Raw genomic sequence first — 25,074 nt, forward strand, 5'->3', positions numbered from 1 at the left:
CACTTATTTCAACATGGCCATTATGGGAATTTGTTTTGCTTGACTATACTTATTTCTTACAAGTATTTTGGTTTTTCTTTTTTTTCTGGGGTGAGGGGAGAAAGTAAGAGAGAAAAAAAGAAATGACTGACAAGTGGAAAAATTCAAAACACATAACATAACCTAGTGAATCATTACTTCAGTAAATGAAATAGATGAGATAATAATTGGTGATTGATACCAGGGAGAATACAATATGGGGGATCAACATCAATACTTGAAAAGGATTTGGTAATATAGCCAATATCACTATTTTAAAATTCAGATATGCAAAAATAATCTGAAAAGGAACTTGTCTGCTTGTAAAGGAAACATATTTGGGAAAGTAACTGAAAAATTATAGCAAAAGAAAGGGGGGGGGGAACCAACATTTTTTTTTTTCTATAATAGATGTTGTAAATTAAGGAATACAAAAACAAAAAAAAAAGACTAGAATCTTTCCAGTGAGCCCCCCATAAATGTCTGGGGCTAAATTTTTATCCCAGGTAAGGCTCGATCTCATTCTAATATGGGGAGATAAAGGCCTAAATCTCTCTTCCCACCTAGATGCCTATAGGATTTCATCCTCCTCACTGAATGCAATCATCAATGGAGTCTGATTTCATCTGCTGTGTATTCTAGTTCACAACTGAGTAAAAATTCTCTTTCTGCCACCCTTTAAATAGGTAAAATAATTCACAGAATACCTGTCAATGCTCTTGGTCATTGTCTTTTGTTTTTAAAGAGGACCAAAGTGACATCACTGTTAGGATCAAGGTATAGTGTGGACAGCTATGGCTGATCAAATCAATATGTGCTCAGAACACTTTATATAGCTTGGGCACAATTAGTCCATGTGAACATTTAGAGTGAAATGTCTCTAAATTGTGCGTCAATGTTTATTTTGAGTGAATGCTCTAAAGTGAAGAGCAGGGTCCTTAATTGTGTAAAACCTAGAAGTGGTCTCACCAAACATCTACATGAATACCTCAGGAAAAAAACTGAACTATATGCTCCTAAGTAGTGCATAATCACAATAAAGTACAAAAGTTACCAAAAATCTCTTTAACAGAAAATCTATATTCTAGAAATACATGAAAGTTTAATAAACCTTAATTATTATTAAATAAATTAATTAAATATTTCTTTAAGCTATAGTACCCTGCAATAAAGGATACAGCTTTGTTAATCTAAGTATTTCTTATAAGGTTATTAAAGGAGAAAACATGGAGCCTTAGTTAGAACCTTCTATTTGAAATCAGAGAACATGAGATTGAATCCGAGTTTTGCCGTTTACTACCTGCATGTCCTCGGGTATAATATGAGGGTGTTTGACTAGATGATACCTAAGATCCCTTCTAGCATAAATCTATGATCCTTTAACTTTTTTTAATGGCATATGCTTCTACACATTCCAGACAAATCCCCTTAATTATCCTTCACTCCTATCATTAGCATTTCTATTTTATTGTAAAATTTAGCAGCAAAGTTCTATAACAGAATATTTTTAGTATGAAACTTTTGAACTAACATGCTACAGTATTGGAGAGACATTGTCCATCTTTTTTTTTTTTAATTATGCTATAATATAACAAAGGGAAGCAGTTTTGGATGAAATAAGCTAGTAAAAATTTACTCAGAGATTACAAACCAAGATATCAAATCATTGTCTTTTTTAAAGTACTGCCTCTTGAACCAAAGCATATGACGATAAGTTGAACATCTCCAGAATATAGAAAAACACATTTTCCTCCTTTAACACATCTGATGTGAACAGAGACTTATAGTCCATCTCTAATTGGAAAAAAGTCAATTTTCTTTCTTTTAAATGATATGGATCCAATAGATTAAAAGTAATTCTTCATGTCTTTAAATGACTAAAACTTCACTTTCCATTTTTGATTCAGTTTGAGGTTACTCCTTCACCTCACAAAAGCATTAAGTTACTATTCTTTGGCACCTTGGTAATTTCAGATAGTAACCTTATATATTGACTGCTGAGTTTTTGTTCAAGGAGATAAAAATTTTCAGCATGTTTGCCAATTAGATCAGTGGTATTTATTATTTTATTATTCAATCATTGTCAGTTAACAATGCTTCCTTTAGATAAATAATAATTTCATTATGTCTAATATTCCTTTCTGTTCAAATTTCAAGCATGTTTTATATATCCTTTCTCACCAAAATGGAATTATTATTTTTCAAATTAAAAAAGTATCAAATGATAAACTTTGATATAAAAACCCTGTAACATTAATAATGTCTAAAATAAAATGCCATAGGGATAAAAAAGGACAGTTAGTTTTTTTTTTCCTTTCTCATATTGTTTTTCCATTTTTGATCAGATTTTTCCTGTGCAACAAGATGAATATGGAAATATAGTTAGAAGAATTGCACATGGTTAATTTATATTAGGATTGCTTGTTGTCATAGGGAGGGAAGATAAAGGAAGAGAGGGAGAAAAATTTGGAAGAAAGGTTGTGCAAAGATAAATGTTGAAAATGATCTTTGTATGTATTTGGAAAAATAAAATGCTATTAAAATAAAAGACAGCTAGGTGGCACAGTGGATTGAATACCAGACTTGGAATTAGGAAGAAGAGAGTTCAAATCCAACCTCAGACACTTACTAGTTATGGATTCTAGGAAAGTCACTCAATTCTGTTTGCCTCAGTTTCCTTATTTGTAAGGTGAGCTGGAGAAGGAAATGGCAAACTACTCTAGTACCTTTACCAAGAAAAGCTCCATATCAGGTCATGAAGAATATGACTCAATTGAAGCTACTTGACCACAACAAAAAGGGTTAAAGAATAAGTAGTTTAAAATAAGAAAAAAATAATATTCTATTAATAGTCAAAGATATAGGTGAATAATTTTCTTCCTAAAACATTTCAAATTTATGAATATGATAAAAATCACTTCAAAAATCTATAAAAAACAATGTTTTCCCTCTCAATTTTCCTGTTAATTTAATACTCCTTGTGAGAATTTATTATTCTTCCTTGTTTCCCTTTCACTTCTATTTTTATATATTGAAAATTTGCTGAAATTTAAAATTGTTGTGCCTGAGAGGGACAGAGTATAAGATGATATTATAGAAAACTCTACATTTTCTTAAAAAAATACAACTTGTATTAAAAACTACTTATATTAGACTTTGAGCTTCCATCAGAAATACACTAGTTGCACACTCAGATTTACACACTCAGAACTTGGTGCTGACCTCCCTTTTGGCTCAATTTTACTCATAGTGTGCCAAAATCCTACTGTGTGGGAAAAACAAGGGAATAAGCCATTCCTGTATAACCAAAAAAGATCAGCTTCTACTTACTTAATAGAATGAGGGTCATTCTCTGTCAGTTAAGAAGAAAGAATGTCTAAGTTTATTGGAGGGGTAGTGTTTATAGGGAAAGAAGGTTAATTATAGGGATTCTCCCTTCATATAGTCAATGATTTATTGAGGGGAAAGGGAAGAGGAGGGAGAACTTAAAAGCTCTCATTCCTCCCAATTCCTAGATGTGAAAACTGAAGCTCTGTATTAGTTACTTCATGTCTTATGAAAAGTGCTCAAGAAGGTCAAAAAAGGATATACTAGGGATACATCTAGAAATTTCAGTCAAGTAAGTAACTATCCTACTAATTATATGGCAGCTGCCACTGCATATATCCCATTTCTAGTGGTGTGATGGAGACAGCTCATACTGGAGAGCCAGTTGTTGTATTTTTAGAGTGAACATTTACACTTTAGAAATCAACAAACACTGCAAATTAGAACTTGATTTATTTTATTTTTGCTGATTGTTTAAAATTTAAAAAGTGATGGAATAGAGATTAAATTTTAAAAGTCTGATATGTTTTCATTCGCTCCCTCCTCACCCCGGTCAAAAAGGCCAATTGTTGAATATTTATTTACCAACACATCCCTATCTATCCTTGATCCTGAGTTTCTAGGCTCAGCTCTTGAAGCCACATAAAAAGGCAATTTGTAGGCTAAGTATTGTCTTGTCCATTAGAAAGAGAGCTTCTGAAGTGAAGCAGGACTGTTCCTGCTTTTCTATTTGGCATAATGTTTTGCATATAGTAAATACCTAAAAGCTTCATTCATTCATTCATAATACTTGAGAGACTGTACTGGTTGGGTAAAGGGAAGCTCTCACCTAAGAGTAAATGTTATTTGAATCTTTCTACAATAAAGAGGAAAGATAAAGTAATTTGTCGCATATGCCAGAATATGTGATTTTTTTTTCAAATATGAAAGAAAATTATTACTGGAGTTGAACTAATTTTACAAAGTGGGTAGGGAAAATTCCCATGATACTGTACCACAGGATTGACCTTGATGGCAGGGCCTGTGTTTTGCCTTTCTTTTTATTCTCAGAGTTTAAGACAGTCTCTAACATGTAGTAAGTATTTCAATACTTATTGGTTGAATGATTTACTAAGAGATTTAGCAGAGATGGAATATGGTTACAGCCTACATCCTATAATTTCAGAGGAGGCCCTTTCTTCATAATCTACTGTGTTTGCCCACCATATATCTTCTTTACAGTTCTAGTTAGAATATCTATAAAAAGAGACAAAGCCTTTCTCTTCATAATTAGAGATAAGGTTTAAAGTATAAATACCCTTAGGATTTTCATTGTTTCACCTGAAATCATACTAACTTGTTGATAACTGATTTGTGATTCTTTTTTTGAGAGACTTTATAAGGAAGGATTAGAATATGAGACATCAGTAGATGGACAGATAACTTAACTTTCATAATCTTGCTCAGAAATTGTTTTACTGCACTTCCTCTTTACTACCCTGTAAAAATGCAAAAAAAAATGCAAATTTCTTCATAGGTCATTAATCTAACATCCACTTTCCTTTTGGGGTCTTAACATTGGGTATTATTTTTCTTAGCTAACAGCAATGATACTTTCAGAATTATCTATACATGAAAGGTAACCACATCAAGGCACCCGTTGTTCCATTCTATTTTAATCTTATTTAATCAAGTAGTGCCTAGTATATATGGGAAAATAAAGATTAAACTGCCATACTTAACAACTGTCTTCAGCACTAGGCTTCATAACAGCAATGTCAGCAGATTCATCTTCCCCATATAAAGGCTTTCTAATTCACTCTGTGTACCCTGTAACAATTATGGACAGTATTTATTCAGAAGGCGTGCTAGGCAAGTTTGGAAAAGCAACTAGTAAGAACAGAACCAAGAAGTCATTTTATAAAACAAAAAGCAAAATCTATACATGGTCAAAATATGCAAGAAAATGAAATTGCTCATTCTCAAGCAGTTTGCTACTCTATTCCTTTATCCAAAAGAAGCCCCCAAATCCTCAAAATATAGAGTAGTGGATTAAAAAAAAAAAACACTTCAACATACATTTTGAAATATAATCAAATCTTTGTAGCAATTTAGCAAATACAAACTTTATTTTTTTCCTCTGAGGTATTAGTTAAGGGAATATGTTAGGAATTACTGGCTATACTTATAAAAAAAAAAAAAAAACTTCTTTAAGTAAAGCTATTTTCAATGAAAGCTGTATATTTTCACCATTAATTTAGTTTAAAAATACTTATTAGGTGTTTACTATATACTAGGGATTATTTTTGCCTCCCCCCAATTTATTTTTAAAGATTAGCTAAGAAATTATCTCCTATAGTTGCTCTATATACTTTTCAAACAGGTTGTTCTTGCTATGCAAATTAGAAAGTATAATACAAAAAGAAATTACAAAGTTTTTCTGAAGTATCAAACTCATCTAACAATAACACTTTCTCCTACAACACACTGGGAAGATTTTTTTTTTTCAGTATCCTAAATTATGTTAATGATACTTAAAAAAAAAAAACTTACTACGTTCGAAGTGGATAAGGATGTGTGTGTGAGAGAGAGAGAGAGGAGGGAGAGCAAAGAGTAGAACGGATTAATTTTAAATGTTCTGGCGACATTACAAAACACATCAAAACTAAAAAAATTTCTTTCAGTGGCTTAAAAAAATGAAATCCAAATGTCCCTAGAAGCATAAAAAGAATGTTACCCTTAAGATACTCAAACCCCAAATTATTTCATTTTTCCTTTCTTCAAAGAAAAATTCCAAGTTAACTTTCATAGTTAAGAGTTGCACCTGAAAACAAAGCTTTCTACTTACCCTAGTGTATGCACCACCATCTCCTAAATCACTTTAATTCCAGTGTATCCACAGTGTATATGGATACAAAAAGGAGAAGATATAGTCTAGGACAAAATTTGACCAAAGAGTTAATTACAACAGAGATCAAAACAGAACTCTCTGAAATGCTAGGGAGCAAGATGAACTTAATCCCCGCCTCCAGAGCCTGGTATATACTGTGTCTATCTTTAACTTGTAAATGATTTGGTTTCACATTCCATTGAAGTCCTACTGGCAGATGCCTTTGGTAAACTCACCAATCACAAGCTTTCATGCCCCCTCCCTTTCTCCCCCAGCTCTGGCGGTGCTTCCGTTCTGATATCTAATACAGATTTACTCAGCTGTCTTTTTACCTGTCTCTGCATGGATGAAAGAGGATGCTTTCATTGATGGCTATTATTGAAAGACTGGGAACTAAAGACCAGAATGAGAAATCATTCTGCTGCTCCCCCTCTTCTGGCCTCCCTTCCCCCATTCCCTTCTCTCCTAGCCAGAAATCAAACTAACTTCCAAACTTGGCTGCCCACGGAGGAATGTTCTCTGATTGGCATTACAGCAAGTGGAAAGAAATAGAGAACAGCTCCTGTACTTCTTCACTAGCAATCTCCTAGACATATATAACACAAATGTGTTGCGTGACTACATTTATTTTTCCTATGAGGACAGAAGAACAAATATACGACATAAGAAATTATGTTGGAACACAATAGGATTTGTATTTTCACAAATGGCTTTTTTTATACTAAAATAAAATTTCGCAAAAAAAGAGGCAAACTTTTTCTTGAGAATTGAAATGAAATTTAGGAAATGAGCTTTTAGAACTCATCAAAGAGAGAAAACCACAGAGTGCAAGGTTAACAATAGAACCAGAAACAAATTTGCTCAGATAAATTGTAGATACAGGGATTTACATCACTCTCTGAATTAAGCCCCCAGGCACAGATTATCAATAGCATTTCCTAAAGAAGCTAGTACAAAAGCAACAAAAGAAAACTGTACTGCTTCCTACTGCAGTAAAAGCCAACTTTGTCAGGGACTATGATCGATTAGGAAAGAGTTATTCTATCTTAGGAAAACAATTTGAAGGAAAGGAAACAGGAGTAGAGATAGGATTTGAGAAAATGAGATGATTTTACCAGATGTCATACTCACATCAAAGACACTTTCTCTGAAAAGTTCATATCTATTCTCCTATAGTTTTCCCACAATTTGTGTTTCTTCATTGTGATGTCAGGATATTTGAATTCCTTGTTAACTCCCCTATCCAGTACTTAGCACAGTGCCTGACAATTGTAGGCAATTAAAAATGTTTACTGATTGGTTGATTTATTTGTTATATTGCTTGGGTAAAAATGTGTATTTATATCTATCTATCTAGATGGATTTTAATTCAAAAAAAGGAAAAAAAATGACAAAAGCAACAGTAAACAGTTCATTACTCCCCTGTACCCATGTAATGTCAAGTGAACCAAAGGAAAACCCTCAATACATCAGGCGAAGACCTTGTGGTAGATTTATAGGGCAAATAAATATAGGTATATTTATGAAAAAGAGTTACACAGAAGAGACATATGTGGGTGAGGTGTGATTTATACTTTTAGAAGTAGCCATTACACACAAGAGATTAGAGATCCAATGGAATAAAGGAAAGTTTCATAATAATGAGAACTTACAGGTATAGAATGGGTTGCACATAGTGGTTTTTCAGATAATGTAGCTTCTTGAGTACAGACTGAACAACTACTGATTTTAAAAAATATAATAGCTTTTTATTTTAAAAACACATGCAAAGACAGTTTTCAATATTAACTCTTGCAAAATCTTGAAAAACATGAAGCATTTATGTTCCAAATTTTTCTCCCTCCCTCCTTCTTCACCTCCCCCCCTCCCACCTGATAGTAAATAATCCAATATAGGTCAAATGTGCAATTCTTCTAAACATATTTCTACATTTATCATGTTATATAAGAAAAACCAGATCAAAAGGGGAAGATTTAGAAAGAAAAAAACAAGCAGATAAACAACAACAATAAAAAAGTGAAAATGTTATGCTGTGATCCACATTCAGTCTCCATAGTCCTCTCTCTGGATGTGGATGGCTCTTTCCATCAGGAGCTTATTGGAATGGCTTTGAATCACCTCATTGTTGAATATAGCCAAATTCATCACTGTTGATCATCACTTAATCTTGTTGCTGCAAACAATGTTCTCTTGGTTCTACTTACTTCACTTAGCATCAGTTCATATAAACCTTAGCAGGCTTTTCTGAAATCAGCGTGTTGAGGTCTAGCTTTGGGGTACCTAAATGAAATTAGGGTTAAGGTCTAGTGGCAGGTTTGGGGTACAAATTCGGCGCAAGGGGGTCTAGTAGCGGCACGAGTTCCCAATAAAAGCATTTATTGGCTGGGAGAGCTAGATTGATAAAAGAGGTTTATTATCAGATAAGCAGAGTTAAAGTATAGGCGAAGGGAGAGATAAGGAGGGCACTGGATAGAGGGTCCAGTGGACAGAGGGTCCTCACATGGTAGCCATGTTTGGAATCTCTGCAAAGAGGGGTTCCCAGCATGGCCTTTTTATAATAGGAGACTTAGCTCGAGGGGCTTTCAGGTGTAGCCCCAAAGTTGGCTCATATCTGGGTGGGGCTGGGAACAGGTCAGATCTTCTATTGGAATTCAAAGGGACCAAGATTTGTGAGTTAAAGGGCAATTTACATTATTAACTAGGAGAGGGTGGGAATCTAGAAAGGAATTTTTCCTGCATCAAGCATTCTCATCATTTCTTTTAGAACAATGCTATTCCACTACATTCACATAAAATAACTTATCCAGTCATTCCCGAACTGATGGGCATCCACTCAATTTCCAGTTTCTTACCACTACACAAAAGGGTTACCACAAACATTTTTGCACATATGGGTTCTTTCCCCTTTTTAAAATGATCTTTTATCCTTTCTCAAACTACAGAAAGCTTCCATCCCCCTCCTCCCCCCATCTAAGGAATCTTACCTCTTATTTAATTGGGAAAAAATAGCCATTCACTATTATCTTGATCTTTTCCTCCCTTCCTAATTTCATATCACTCATATGCTTTGGACTACTATCTTTTCCACCCTTGTCTCCCATGATGAAATGGTCTTACTCCTTACTAACACTAGCACTTTTACTTATTCAAGTGATCTCAATCTCAGCAGATTGGCCCTTTTTCTTCACTACCTTTTCAATTATTTTTTGATCTTGCTAATCCTCATTCTAGATTTCTTCTGCCCTTTGTGGCTATTTTTTTTTTTTTTTTTTGAAAAGGCCATCTTAATAGGTGCTTCTACTTTTTCTCCTCTCACTCTTCTTAACCTTATGATCTGACCTTTGACCTTACATTCCATCCCAACTGCTCTCTCCAAAGTTACCAGGGATTTCTTAATTGCCAATTTTTTTCTTAATCCTCATTCTCTCAACTTTTCTGCAGCCTTTCAAACTGTTGGTCATCTTTTCATTGTTAATACTCTTTTCTCTAGATTTTTGGAACACCACTCTGTTCTTGTTCTTTTCCCTCCTATTTGATTACCCTTCAGTCTCTTTTATTGGCTTCTCTGCTAAGTACTCCCTCAAATTATAGGTGTCCCAAAGGGTTCTTTCCTGTATCCTCTTCTCTTCTCCTGCAATATCACTTCATCAGGTCTCCTGGAATTAGCTTCCATCTTTATATTAATGATTCTCAAATCTACCTATCACTAATCTCTCTGCTGCCCTTTAATTTTTCATCTCCAATTGCTTTTCAGACTTCTAAAACTGGACATTCACCAGACATCTTAAGTTCAATTCTGAGCATTTTGAATTTATTATTTTTCTCCTAAACACTGTTCTACTCCTATTTTTCTTATTATTGCAGAGGACAACATCCCTGCTCCTAGTCCTTCAGGTTCACAACTCAGGTGTCCTCCTCAACTTCTCATTATATCTCATCTCTCTCCCATCCTCTATCTAATCTGTTTCCAATGCCTGTTGATTCATCTTTGCCAGATCCTCTCATATACACACTTGTCTCTCATGACAATGTCACCATTCTGGTGTAGACCCTCATCATTTCATGCCAAGACTATTGTAATAACCTGCCTCAAATCTTTTTCACTCAAATCCATTCTCATTCAATCATCAAAGTCATTTTTCTGAAGTACAAGTCCAACTATATCATTCCCCCATTGAATGAACTCTAATAACTTCCTATAGACCCCAAGGTCAAATAAATACAAAATTCTCTATTTGGTGCAAAACTCTTCATAATTTAGCCCTCTCCCACTTTTCCAGTGTTTTTAAACCTTACTTCTTATCATGTAGTCCTTTATCTAGTGATGCTGAAATACTCTTCCTCATTATCTCCACCAACATCTTTCCCTGGCTTCTTTTAAGTTCCAAATAATAATGTATCTTTTATAGAGAATTTTTCCTAATCTCTTATTTGAGTGCCTTCATTCTATTACTTATTTCCTATTTATTCTCTACATAGTTTGTTTGTTGAATTCTCCATTAGATTGGGAGCTTCTGGAAGGCAGATACTGTCTTTTATCTTTTTGTGTCCCACAGTCTCATCATAGTTTCTAGTACATAGTAGATGCCCCCTTGCATTATGGGGCTTAACAAATGTCTATAGGAACAGCTAGGTGGCACAGTGGATAGAACACCAGTCCTGAAGTCAGGAGTACTTGAGTTCAAATATGGTCCCAAACCCCTAACACTTTCTAGCTGTGTGACCCTGGGCAAGTCACTTAACCCCACTTGGCTCAGCAAAAAAAAAAAAAAAAAAAAAAGTTTCTATTCAGTGAAACATGATTCTTTTTCTTAATGGAAGCCTTACCCTAAAACAAAATTCAAGAAACTATCACTTGCAACAGTAAGCTGACAACCATATGTCTACTTATATTCCATTCCCATTATTGTTAATCATGGAGATTCTATTCATGTCTCTAGTAGCAAGAGTAGTGTAGGTAGTAGCCACTCTTGTCAAATCCCAAGAAGAAATAAATCAAAAAAATACTGAGGAAGGACCTGTCTTTTTCATCCCTATAAGGCAATTGCTATGATTTTAGCTGTCAGAATTCAATATAAGTAAATGATATATACATTTTTTTCATCTATGAGAAATACCATGAAAATCTTTGATAGGAAAATTGGCCTCCTTGCTGACAGTAAGATGATTTAGTTCCCTTTAATTCAAGGCATGTAGATATTTTATATTTTCATTTTCCCAGAAGAGTGCCATTTTAAGTATTGACAATGCTATTAGGAAGCCAGTTGAAGCAAGATTCAGGGGAGTATAGTAAATAGTGTAGTGAAACTGCAGAAGATCTGGGTTTAAGTCCTGCCTCTTTAATTATATGACAGTGGATAAGTCACAACTTTCCTTGATACCTTTTTCCTTGTTGGTAAAATAAGGGGGTTGGGCTTGCTGACTTTTTTGGTCCCATCCATTTTTAAATGTACAATTCTATAATAATCTTTAACTTGCTTTTGTTTTTTCTGGGATAAGTGGGATTTCGGTGAATGCAAGCTGCAGATGTGCATATATGAAGTAATTGGATATTAAAAAGCAGAAAGATTGTGATTTTAAAGTCTTATCTATTGAGACCCTCTTTTTTTTAACTCCTTTATAAAAACACCAATTTTCAGGGCTCACATTGATAATAATTTTACTAAGAGAAATAAAAAATTGGATCTGGGCTAGAAATTCATTGCATTGAACATCAGAATAGAAAAGAACCATAAAATTAAAGGATTATTTGGGGATTGAGTTCTTGTTGCTGTTATTTAATCATTTAAGATTCTTCATGACCCCATTTTTGTTTTTTCTTGACATTCTGGCATTTTCTTGGCAAAGATGCACAGTTTGCCCTTTCCTTCTCCAGCTCATTTTACAGATGAGAAAACTGAGGCAAACAGGGTTAAGTGATTTGTCCAAGATCACACAGCTATTAAGTGTCTGAGGTGGGATTTGAATTCCTGAGGATGGATCTAACTAATTCCAGGCCTGACATTCTTTCCAGTTTCCCAGTTTCTTAGCTGCCTTTTGTTTTTCTTATATTGGGGAAAAACAGTATTTTTGTTAGTCTGAATCTGTGATTTCATTGGCAAAAGGGAACATATGAGGTGTTACTTCACTGATCTTTTGCAATTTGCAGCCTTAAGAAAATTCCCTTGGGGTTCTTAGAGGTTAAGTGACTTGCTCATAGTCACAGAGTATAAATCATCAGTGAAACTTGAATCTGTGTTTTGTTCCACTCTAAACTCACTTAACCTCTAAAATTTTCACCTCTTTCTGCATTTAGGTGTTGGAACAGAGGGGACAGTGGAATCTGAGCAGAAGACATCTAATCCTTTTTCCAAATGAGCAGTGTATTAATAATTTGATTATTTTTCACTAGGCATTATTTAAATTTCACCCTTTTAGAATCAGAGAATTTTAGAGACCTCAGGTGCCACTTGGTCCAATCCTTCAATCTTATTCTAGAAATAAGAAAATTTAGACTCACAAAGTTAAATAATTTATCTAAGGTCAAGAAATAGCAAAACCTGGACTAGAATCCAGATTTTCTTATTTCTAGTCCAATACACTTTAAATAAATAAATTTTTCAGATACATGGGGAGATTCAGAAACCCTTATTCTGTACTAAAAATCCATCCTTCTTATTGGGCACCCCAAATTTCTCTTTGAAGAACAAAGGCTTGTATTATCAAGAATTACTAAAATAATCCTTCTAATTTTATTTATTATAAGAATGCCTATAAAATATTCATCTACTTACTGTGCAACTTTTATTTTGTGAATAGCTTAAAGAAAATGGTTCAAATCTATGTTACATGTTATATAATTCTCTAAAGTTGCTAAGTAGGGCTGATCAGTACTAGAAGTTCCATATATGAATGAAATCCCAGGTTTTATCCAATCTGTCCCTCCTATTATATTAATAATAGCTAACAATTATAGAATACTTTTAGATTTATAAATGTCTTCATAAATATTATCTCATTTAATCTTCACAACAACACAAAAGAAAGGTACTATTTTTATTTCCATTTTACGAATAAGGAAAGTGAGGCTATGTGTAAGTGATACAGTAGATGTGATACTAGGTCTGAAATCAGGAACACCTCAAATTCAGCCTCATACATTTACTAGCTCTGTGATACTGGACTAGTCACTTAATCTGCCCCCCTCAACTGTAAAATGGGAATAATTATAGCAACCCACCTCACAAGGCTGTTGTGAGAATGAGGTATTTGTAAAGTGCTTAACATAGTGTTCCCTTTCCCCCTTCCTTTACCAAGGGCGCACTATTAGTAAGTGCTTGAAATCTGATTGAGGTCTTCCTGGTTCAAAACTTGTCACTCAGTAAACATTTTTCAAATGTTTATTATAGGATAAACACTGTGCTAAAAACAGTAATACAAACATGGGCAAGAAAAGTAAAGACTTGCCTCAAGAAGCTTACACATAAAAGACAGTTGAAAACAGAGAAAAAAAGGCAGGTGGGGGAGAAAGCAAGTAGAGGGAGGAGTGATGATGAAAAATAAGGACTAATAAGGAATGAAAAGATGGCTAGCGTGGGCATTTTCCTTAGGTAACAATTCTGGGAAGACTCATTCAATCAGAGGGAGGGTCTCCAAGGGCAGAAGGTATTTTTGAGTTGTGAATTCTAGGACTGAAGTGAACTTCTGAGGTGAAGACATTTCTGGGGCATAATGGAGTGTTTCTGTAGTTCAAACGAGTGAGAAATAGACAGTTGATATAGATACTTAATGGACCTTAAATGGACCAACACTCTATCCCTAGCTGCCTTGTATACACACATACATACACATACATAATACATATACACATACAGTCTATGAATGTTATTGTGTGCATAAAAGTATTGTGACATACTATATATAATTCATTAAAAAGAATGAAATAGAGGTTGAATCTAGTTGACTTATGAGGTTTCTTCTTATTTAAAGGTGTACTCTTTCTATAGACTACTAAGAAAAGCAGATTGTGAATTAAGTGTGCTGTTGATCTGTTTGTTCCAAATAGGCCTATATCAACAAAAGTAGACAATAGCAAACAACTCTGGTTATTGTTAATTCAATTCCTAATTTTCCTTAACTGGCTTGCTTAGTAAATGTAAAATGTAAGAAGCTGACATCTATGCCTTATGAGCCAGTAATATTAGTTTTGGGATGACATCATTTTACACCTTTGTGACTAAAGTCAAAACTATAGCTAATTTAAGAATCTCAACTAATTCTTATACCTTGACTCCTTTTAGGTATCATCAATGAAAACTACCAAATGAAGGTGTAATATGTAAGACAAGTGAAGGCAAAGCACTTTTAGGCAGTTCTAAGTGATTCGATGAGAGTATCTCTATACAAAATGAAAATCTAGGATTATCAATCTATCAATAAGTATATATCTAATTATATATCTTTTAAAATCTATTAATGGTTTAAACACTACAAACAAATATATAATCCCCAGCTTGCCATTTCATGTTTTCCACAGTATCATTCCAACATAACTTTAGGGAGGTATATCACATTATATTCCCTTTGGCAAACTCTACATTTTCATCAAACAGATCTATTTTGTATATCCCACAATTATCATTCTATCTTGTCTCCTTAGGTCAGGACATGAGTACCATTACCAGTCATTACAGTTCATAATGTCAGTCATCCCCTCAATTTCAACTCCTTATCTCTAACCCCCACCATTCAACCTGTTGCATTGGTTTACTACAAAGGATGATTGAAGAGTGAATTTTGGAGCAAATAAGTCTTGGGTTAAATACTGAAGTCATTCTTGTATCTGAAGACACTGGACTTTCAACCTTTAACACTGTCATAGCCTTTAGCTTATTGGCTTGAGTTGCTGGTATATTATGGAAACGAGAGACTCAGAAGAATAGATGGAATTTATTTTTTGTATTTCATTTAAAATACATTTTATTATGTAGAGAGAGATTAGTGGAAGTCTCTGAATATTATCAATGTGGGAAACTTCCAGTGTAGAAATTCCCTTGAAATATGTAGGCAACTCTTTTGTAAATCATAGCTCTAGAGTGCTATTTGGGATGATAAAAGTTTAAATGATTTGCTTAGGGTCACAAATATGGACAGTATGTGGCTGAAGTCAGATTCTAGCCTAATTGCTTCCTGATTTTGATTCCTACTCTCAAATCTTTACAACTCATAGCTACTAGCTTAGGATACAGTAGCTATTTAACAAATGCCTATAGAATTGAATCTTTTGGTCTTTGTAGCCTAGTTCCGTGTTATATGTATATATGAAGTGCTATAAAGAATCCACTGAATTGAATTGTATTTTTCAAATTCTTGATGCATGAACTAATGAGTATTAAGGGAATGTACTAAAAATAATTAAGCAAAACATAATCAACATGGTAAATCTGGTGTTCTAACTTCTTTTAAAAAAATAACTAAAAGTCTGTGGTTCATTTTAGAGTCAAATATCTGTAATTTTTAGATTAGAATTATTCATTATACCATTCTCTATCATTAGTACAAATAATTGAAATCTAGTGTGTATGTATATGCTTTATACTGGAGGATGGTAAGGTTTGTAAAGGAAAACAGCAATCTATAGGCAATTTGATGGGATGGCAATTTCTTGCTTTTTTTTTTTTTTTTTTTTTTTTTTTTGTTTGTTTGTTCGTTCATTCCTTCCTTCCTTCTTCCTTTCTTCCTTGGTTCCTTCCTTTCTTCCTTCATTCCTTCTTCCCTTCTTTTCTTCCTTCCTTCCTTTTCATCCTTTTTTCCTTCCTTCTTTCCCTTCTTCATTCCTTCTTTCATTCCTTCCCTCCTTTCTTCATATCTTTCCCCTACCTACAACCAAATAGAGACAAAGAGAAGAGAACTGGACCTAGAATCTTGAAAATTGAAAACCTGAGTTCATGGAAACTGAATGGATACTCATCGATTGGAGAATGACTGAATAAATTATGCTATTTGAATGATATGCAATATTATTGTTCTATAAGAAATGATCAGGTGAATGATTTTAGAAAGGCCTGGAGAGACTTACATGAACTGATTCTAAGTGAAATGAGCAGAACCAGGAGATCATTGTACATGTCTACAATAAAATTATATGACGATCAATTTTGATGGATGTGGCTGTCTTCAACAATGAGATGATTCAAGCCAGTTCTAATTGTTCAGTGATAGAGAGAGACATCTACACCCAGAGAGAGAACTGTGGGAACTGAATGTGCTTCACAATATAGAATTTTCACTCTTTTTGTTGTTGCTTGCTTACATTTTATTCTGTTTTCTTTTTTTTTTTTTTTTTACTGGTTTGATATGATTTTTCATGTGCAGCACAATAATTGCACAAATTTGTATGCATATATTGGATTAAAAAAATAAAATTGGTTATTCAATGTAAAAAAAAAAAAGAAAACCTGAGTTCAAATTCAGTCTTAGATACTTATAAGTTGTGTGATCCTAGACAAACCACTTAATTTCTGCCATTCTCAGTTTTCTCAATTGTCAAACAGAGATAATAGCATTTATGTTATAGGGTTTCTGTGAGTATCAAATGAGATAATATTTATATAGCACTTAGCATAGTACCTTGAACACAGTAGGCACTTGTTGTTGTTGTTGTTTAATCATTTGCAACTCTTCATGTCTCCTTGTACCTCTACTCAGGGCAATTTCTTTGTAAATATACTGGAATGGTTTTCCATTTCCTTCGTTAGTGGCAAGCACAAGCTAAGTGATTAGCTCAAGATCACACAGCTAAAAAGTTTCTACAGCTTGATTAAGTAAACTCTTAATAAGCACTTATTCCCTTGGAAGACCTGTGCAATGTTCAGAACATTCCACTTGAAATGTTGGGCTTTATGTCACTGTGCATATATTTAAATTCTGGCTCTGTCATTTATTGTCAGAGTGACTCTGAATAAGTCATTTAAGCCTTTTGGGCTTCAGTTTCCTTATCAATAAAATGAAAGATTTGGACTATATCTTTCTATATTTAAGTCTGTCTTCAGATAGTTTCTAGCTGTGTGACCCTGGACAAATTATTTAACCCTTTTTGCCTTAGTTTCCTCATCTTTGAAATAAGATGGAGAAGGAAATGGCAAATCATTCCAGCATCCTTGCCAAGAAAACCCATATGGGGTCACAAAGTATCAGATACAATTGAAAATAACTAAGTAATAAGTATCTTTAGAATCCCTTTCAATACTAAATCTCTAATTCTAGGACAATATTTATTATTCTTTTATTATATTTATTATTTATTTTATTTTTCTATTTATTTTATTTTATTTTTAGAGCATCTGACTGAGCAATTTGAAGCTGCATCTGTATACACATGAATAAAATACTTGGAAATTTAAAAATAGAAGTCAGGTTGTTTATGATAAGATCCCTTCCAGCTCTAGGTCCATAATCCTTCCGGGTTCTTGCCTCACACAGGAAGAAGGAACAGATCAGTGTTCACTGAGGTGGACTGGATCCAGAATACACACAAAGGTGATCTTGTCATCAGGAAATGCTAGATCTTTAGGCTGTTGCTGCCACTGGGTTAACGGCTTATGTTACTGGAGATCATGGAATAGTGAAACTCAGAAGAATTGAGGACAATTAATGGATTTTGTCTGGTGTACTTGAAACTAGAATTATTGAGACATTGTTGTAGGATTGAGGGAAACTTTAATCTCACTGGTATTGGGATGTCCAATATTTAAAGCCCCTCTAAAGATGTAAGCAACACCTTTGTAACTTGTAGTTATGAGAGACCAGAACACTAAGAGTTAAAGTTACATGCCTAGGGTCACACAACAAGTATGTGTCAGTCAGAGTGAGGACTTCAATCTGGATCTTGAACTTGGCTTCATCTATTGCATCACACTAACTCTTGGAAGAACTCTTGAGGGTATTAAGCAATATACAGTATAACTTGAAAATATGTCAGAAAATTTTGCAACATGCAATTTCTTACTTTTCATAAACTGACATTTTATTTAAAAAAATTTTTTATTATAGCTTTTTATTTACAAGTTATATGTATGGGTAATTTTATAGCATTGACAATTGCCAAACCCTTTGTTCCAATTTTTCCCCTCCTTCCTCCCACCCCTCCCCTAGATGGCAGGATGACCAGTACATGTTAAATATATTAAAGTATAAATTAAATACAAAGTAAGTTTACATGTCCAAACCATTATTTTGCTATACAAAAAGAATTGGACTCTGAAATATTGTACAATTAGCCTGTGAAGGAAATAAAAAAAATATGCAGTGAGGTGGGAACACAAGCCTTGTCTTGATTAGTTCTACTTAGTACCTTGTTTCAGGTTCTGGCCAAAACATCTTCTTGTAAGATTAGATCAACTCTAATTAGTTAGTAGTTAGTAAGGATTCCAACAGGAAAGCATGCTTTTAATAAATCTGTTCCAACAGCCTCTATTTTTATTTCCCCAAGAAATTCCCTTTTCACTCACAAAGTCCCGGGGCAAGATTTTGGTAGCTGCTATCATAAACAATATTTTGTCATATAATAACTAAAACTCTGAAGTTGATTTTTATCATATTCAACATCTGGGTAGGTTAAAAAAACCCAATATATTTTATCTCTGTTGATAGGTTTCTCAAGTCAGAAATATGAAAAAGGAATAAAGAAAGAAAGGAAGGAAGAAAGAAAGGAAAGAAGGAAGGAAGGAGGGAAGAAAGGAAGGAAAGAAGGAAGGAAGGAAGAAAGAAAGAAGGAAGGAAGAAAGGAATTTGTCTCACAACGTCATATCCAGGAGATAAGCCCACAAAATAAATGAAAGAAAACAAGGATATTCTAAAAGATAAATGCTTTGATTGATATCTTAGCCTTTAACTTTAAATGCTCAATGCCAACTTTTATTAGTTGGAAGCTCTACTTTCTCTCCTTGTCAATCCTGATTTTCTTGAGTATTGGTAAACAAGTAGGCTATCCTCCTCCTAAATTAACTTTTGCCACCTCTCTCTCTCCCTAGGTTTGCATTTTATTACAGTCTGATCCTGGAGTACATCCAGCCTAGTATCTGTTACAGCAGTCAACTCTGAGAGAGACCACCATATGTTGTTATGTGTCATGTGGCCTCTCTGTAGTTAGCTGCACCCTTCGTATTAAGACATCCATTTCAGTAATGAGGGGCTGGAATGTTCAGGAGAATTTACAATTGGGGGGGAACTTTTGTTTATTTTATGAAATAAAAGGATACAGTTAATTTAAAAAAAACATAACCACACCTCCTCAAACCTTTAGTTTTTTTTTTTTTTTTTTTTTTTTTTTTTTTTTTTTTGGTAAAGCAAGGGGGATATTTTTTCAGTGTTTTGTAAAAAAAATTGCTTTGTGAAAAATCTGAAATCATCATGATCCCCTCTTTATAAAACAACAGTTACTCTTACTTAATAAACAATTTAAGTTTTTTCCTTTGTTCTCTTTTTCTATTTATACTCTTACCTCCTCCTTCCCCTCCCCCAGGGCTACTCCTGTGGGATCAAAGTGAGCTCTAGTCAGAGCAGGTCACACATGCACACATATATCCCAGAGACAGAATAAATGTATGATCTCATCCTGAGGGATTGTGGGAGCCCATCCTCTACCACCTGTGTGAACCCTGGCAGCATCATAACATTCCTAATGACTTAAGGAAGTGGACAATAGAGTATTTTCTGAAGAAAAAAAATAATGTTCATATTAAACTTGAAATTCACACGCATTTTGACAATAAAAAAAAAATCTTCAACCCACATTTAAAATCCAAGGGCAAACATTGTTTACAGAAGAAGGTTTTTTAAAGCTTAGTCAGTTTTAAATATATAAAGACAAAACCACTTCTATGTAGTAACAAAAAAAAAATGGAACTGAAGAACAAAATGTGTTCCTGTCTAACATGTCTATCAAAGGGTTTCTTTGGAAACATAATGGGCTCATAGAAAGAGCAAAGAATTTGGAGTTGGGAAATATGGATTTGAATTCTAATTCTGGCATTGATTAGCTGCCCCATTGAGACTCAGTTTCCCCACATAGAAAAAGACAAAAATATTTGTGTTGCCTACCTTAGAGGTCTATTGTGAAGAATATATGAATGATCTGTGACTTAATAAACAGAAGGAACTCTCCCCATAATTGCAGAATGTAGTAAGTGTATGACAAAACAAACTTTCTTTTTTGGGGGGGATGGTTTTTTTTTTTGAAGATGAGGATCTTTTGTCCTTTATTTATTTTTTTTAATTATAACTTTTTATTTACAAGATATATACATGGATAATTTTTTAGCATTGACATGTGCAAAACCTTTTGTTCCAATTTTTCCCCTCCTTCCCCCCATTCCCTCCCCCAGATGGTAGGGAGACCAATACATGTTAAATATGTTAAAGTATATGTTAAATACAATACATGTATACATATCCATATAGTTATTTTGTTGCACGACAAGAATTGGACTTTGAAATAATGTACAATTAATTTGTGAAGGAAATAAAAAATGTGAGCGGACAAAAACAGAGGGATTGGAAATGCTATGTAGTGGTTCACACTATGTTCTTTCGCTGGGTGTAACTGGTTCTATTCATTATTGAACAAATGGAACTGATTTGGTTCATCTCATTGTTGAAGAGAGTCACATCCATCAGAATTGATCATCATGAAGTATATAGCGATTTCCTGGTCCTGCTCTTTTCACTGAGCATCAGTTCATATAAGTCTCTCCAGGCCTTTCTGAAATCATCCTTACAGAATAATAATATTCCATAACATTCATATACCACAATTTACCCAGCCATTCTCCAACTGATGGGCATCCACTCAATTTCCAGTTTCTAGCTACTACAAAGAGGGCTGCCACAAACATTTTTGCACATTCAGGTCCCTTTCCCTTCTTTAAGATTTCTTTGGGATATAGGCCCAGTAGTAACATTGCTGGATCAAAGGGTATGCACAGTTTGATAACATTTTGAGCATAGTTCCAAATCACTCTCCAGAATAGCTAGATGTATTCACAATTGCACCAACAATGTATTAGTGTCCCAGTTTTCCCACATCCCCTCCAACATTCACCATTATCTTTTCCTGTCATCCTAGCCAATCTGACAGGTGTGTAGTAGTATCTCAGAGTTGTCTTAATTTGCATTTCTCTGATCAATAGTGATTTAGAGCACCTTTTCATATGACTGGAAATAGTTTCAATTTCTTCATCTGAAAATTGTTCATATCCTTTGACCATTTGTCAATTGGAGAATGGCTTGATTTCTTATAAATGAGAGTCAATTCTCTATATCTTTTGGAAATGAGGCCTCTGTCAGAACCTTTGACTGTAAAAATGTTTTCCCGGTTTATTGTTTCCCTTCTAATTTTGTCTGCATTAATTTTGTTTGTACAAAAGCTTTTCAATTTGATATAATCATAATTTTCTATTTTGTGATCAATAATGATCTCTAGTTCTTCTTTGGTCACAAATTCCTTTCTCCTTCACAGGTCTGAGAGGTAAACTATCCTATATTCTTCTAATTTATTTATAATCTCATTCTTTATGCCTAGATCATGAACTCATTTTGATCTGATCTTGGTGTATAGTGTTAAGTATGGGTCAATGCCTAGTTTCTGGCATACTAATTTCCAATTTTCCTAGCAGTTTTTGTCAAACAATGAGTTCTTATCCCAAAAGCTGGGGTCTTTGGGTTTGTCAAACACTAGATTATTAAAGTTATTGACTATTTTGTCCTTTGAACCTAATCTATTCCACTGATCAACTAGTCTATTTCTTAGCCAATAGCAAATGGTTTTGTTAACTGCTGTAAAGCAAAGTTTCTTAACTGTGGGGTCTAGTAACTGAATATAGGGGGTTGCAAAAATTTTTGGCAACAGTAAAAAATTTCTGAATGTTCAATATCCTTCAGTATCAAATATTCTGCCAATATTTAATTCTTTATGTAAAAATAAACAAGCACATCCTTTTTATTAATATGCAAATTTGCTTTTCTCTTTATTAAGTGCTATATTATATATGCATATATATCAAAGAATTGTTTTAAAATAAATTTCTTTATGATTTATTATTAGCAAATATTTGATATTTATACCTACTTTATATGCCTATATATCCATTACTGGGTGAAAGTTTCTTGAGTGAAAAGGGGTTGCAAGTGGAAAAAGCTTAGAAAGTTCTGACTTCGAGGAAGTCTTGACAAAATTTCACATTTCAAAAGTCACTATCTAATTAAGACTGTAGCTAGAAAAATAAAATGCTTTCTAAAATGTAGACTCTGCCTATGAGAGAGAACTCCCTCTCTCTCAACTAGACCATTGCACTTCGGGATCAATTCATTATTAGGAAGCTTTTCCTGACATCCAACTGAAATTTGCCTCTTTGAAAATTTCATTAGTCACTTCTAGTTCTCACTGGGGATGAAGAGAAAAATTTAATCCTTTTTCCAATGACAATCTTTCAAAGAGTAGAAGGCAATTGTCATGCCATCCTAAATCTTTTTTCCTCTGACCTATTAGGGATAATTTTAATCTTTGGGAATTGCCCCCTAGCCCCTCACACAAATGCAAGACACCTCAGTCAATGAAACATTGAACAAAAAAGTCCTAAGTAAATGTTAACCCATTAATTATTCCCATGCATATTTTGGAGTCTGGAGATTGGCTCACAGAGAGTTAATAGTTAAATGAAAGTTACAGTCCATTAACAAACCATGACACCTTTGATCTTTTTTTTTTTTTTTTTTTTTTTTGCCATCAGGCTATTACAAACTAATGGCCAAGCAGTTTATAATTTGAACTCCTTTGGATACCTGTAGTCTTACCAATTATTTATTATTCTGTACACCAATATAGTTTTAATTGCTTCTTGCTGTTTTCTACTTTATAGCCTTAAATCAGAAGAGAAAGTCTCCCCCATTTTTAAAATTATGATTTCATGGACAAGTATCCACAATGGGCCATGAGCCCATCCCAGTGCTGTAGCATCTGGGATCACAGTTAAGAGAATTTTTTAATTTTCCTGTTAATGGACCTTGAACAATGATGGGGAAATGAACATTACCATCCTATGTCCTTCAGCCCATTTAAACAATTAAAATGTTGAAGAATTCTAAACCATAGATCTGGGAGTGGAGGTGAAACAAAGAACATTTTGTTTCACTATTAATTACTGCCCTACAGACATTGGGGATAGAAGTAAATTGAGCAACACATGTCAAAGACCTAAACCTTCATTGTATATAAAGAGGAAATCAGGGAAGCCTGCATTTAAACTGCTATTTCCACCTTCTTCTCTAACTTTCTTCCCCATTCCCTGACCTCCTCACCCCCAAATTCTCACCTCTATCACTTCTTTCCCAGTACAGCTGAAGCCTTGTCTATGAAGAAATACCCATCCATAAATCTCATTTTGAATGTATAGGTTTTGTGTGTAAGCCTATTTTTCTTTTTCCCTCTTTAGCTTAGAGAGACTGATTAATCACAGATTCACTCATTTAGAGATACATTTGCTGCTGAATCTAGGAATAAAAATTGGTAGAGGAAAATGATTATGGCACACCAGTATCTTTGCCAAGAAAACCCCAAATGGGTTCATAAATGAACAACAACAACAACAAAGAACATGACATTTTTCTTTTCATTTTAAGAGAAAAATACTATCAACTTAGAAAAATTATTTATCTATCTACCTTTGTAGAGGCCACCCCTTTGCCTGGAATGTATTCCTTTTCAAGTCTTAGAATTCCTGATTGTCTTCAAAATTCAGCTCAAGGGCTCTCCTGCCACTCTAGGATGTCAGTAACTCTTCTTCCACCTCCAAATATCCTGTCCTTATTTTGTGTGTATTTTGAATGTATACTTGTATATGTATATTTTCTCTCACTCTTAGTATGATAAAATATAATCATTTAATTTTTAAAGTGCTTTACTGCCTAATTTTCACAAACTTTCCAGTTATTGTATATTATTTTCCTTCACACATTTGATGTTCCAGGCAAAAAAGACCTATTTGTTTTTCCCTGTGGGTTATTGAATTGCCAATCTTCAGACAGTTACCCCCTCCTCCAAGCCTCAAACATATTCCTCTCCCAATTATCTCCAGTTCTTCGAAACCCTAGTTTTTTCCAAGCTCAGATCAAGTGACTGACTATCCTGACCCTCCCACAATCAAAAATGCCCTCCCTTCTCTTAAATAGAATGTAACCCCATGGAAGGAACTGTTTCTTTTTTGTCTTTCTTTCTCCAGAAGCTAGAACAATGTCCGTTCCCTAATAGATAATGAATAATGCTTGTTCAATATTGAAAGTCCTCTGGCTTCCATTTCACTACTTTTGCATCTATTTTACCATTTTCTACATCATTCCACCCATTAATGTAAAGTTTTAACTCTCTTAAAGGAGTAGCTTTAGGGTAGGAGTTTCAAGTGCTGTGACAAACTGGTAGAAAGTATATTTTGTGCTGGGATGGCCTTTAAGTACTCCCCAGATCATACCACTTAAGGCTGGTGTTGTGCACATATTACTTCCATGGTTCCTGTTCCCCTTCTCATTGTCCTTTTAATGCAGAAATGAATAGGTCAGAGGTGATCAGCAGGCTGTCTATATGAGTAGTCCCCAAAGAGGGTTAAAACTCATCCCCTGTTACTTAACTACCTTTGAAAGGTTAGTTGATCTTCAGAAATCTTTTAATGAAATGCAAATAACCATAAGAGAAAAAAAAATCTCTTAGCTAACACTTTGGAGGGGTTAGGAATGGGACACAGGCTAGAAATGGCTTACTTTATGGGGGTGATCAAGACTGAAGTGGAGAGAGTACTTCCACAGGTGCAAAAGGAAGGTGCAAAAAAATAGGG

At 34.1% G+C, this 25,074-nt stretch overlaps 1 protein-coding gene across 27 annotated transcripts in view; it reads right to left on the reverse strand.

The window, feature by feature from the left end:
• DTNA (dystrobrevin alpha) overlaps positions 1-25,074 on the reverse strand; it is a 478,032-nt gene that overhangs the window by 316,192 nt on the left and 136,766 nt on the right. For 9 of the 27 annotated variants that reach the window (XM_051970249.1, XM_051970234.1, XM_051970248.1 and 6 more), the window contains exon 1: positions 6,173-6,350. The exons of 5 other annotated variants lie outside the window; for them this stretch is intronic. In XM_051970249.1, coding sequence (XP_051826209.1) covers positions 6,173-6,192 — 20 coding nt within the window. In that variant the 5' untranslated portion in view covers positions 6,193-6,350. Of the gene's footprint in view, positions 1-5,062; positions 5,155-6,172; positions 6,353-25,074 lie in introns of those variants that run through there. 13 more of the 27 variants (XM_051970264.1, XM_051970259.1, XM_051970258.1 and 10 more) reach the window with 5 other exon arrangements.

Source organism: Antechinus flavipes, chromosome 1, assembly GCF_016432865.1.
Source record: "Antechinus flavipes isolate AdamAnt ecotype Samford, QLD, Australia chromosome 1, AdamAnt_v2, whole genome shotgun sequence".
Taxonomy (NCBI): Eukaryota; Metazoa; Chordata; class Mammalia; order Dasyuromorphia; family Dasyuridae; genus Antechinus; species Antechinus flavipes.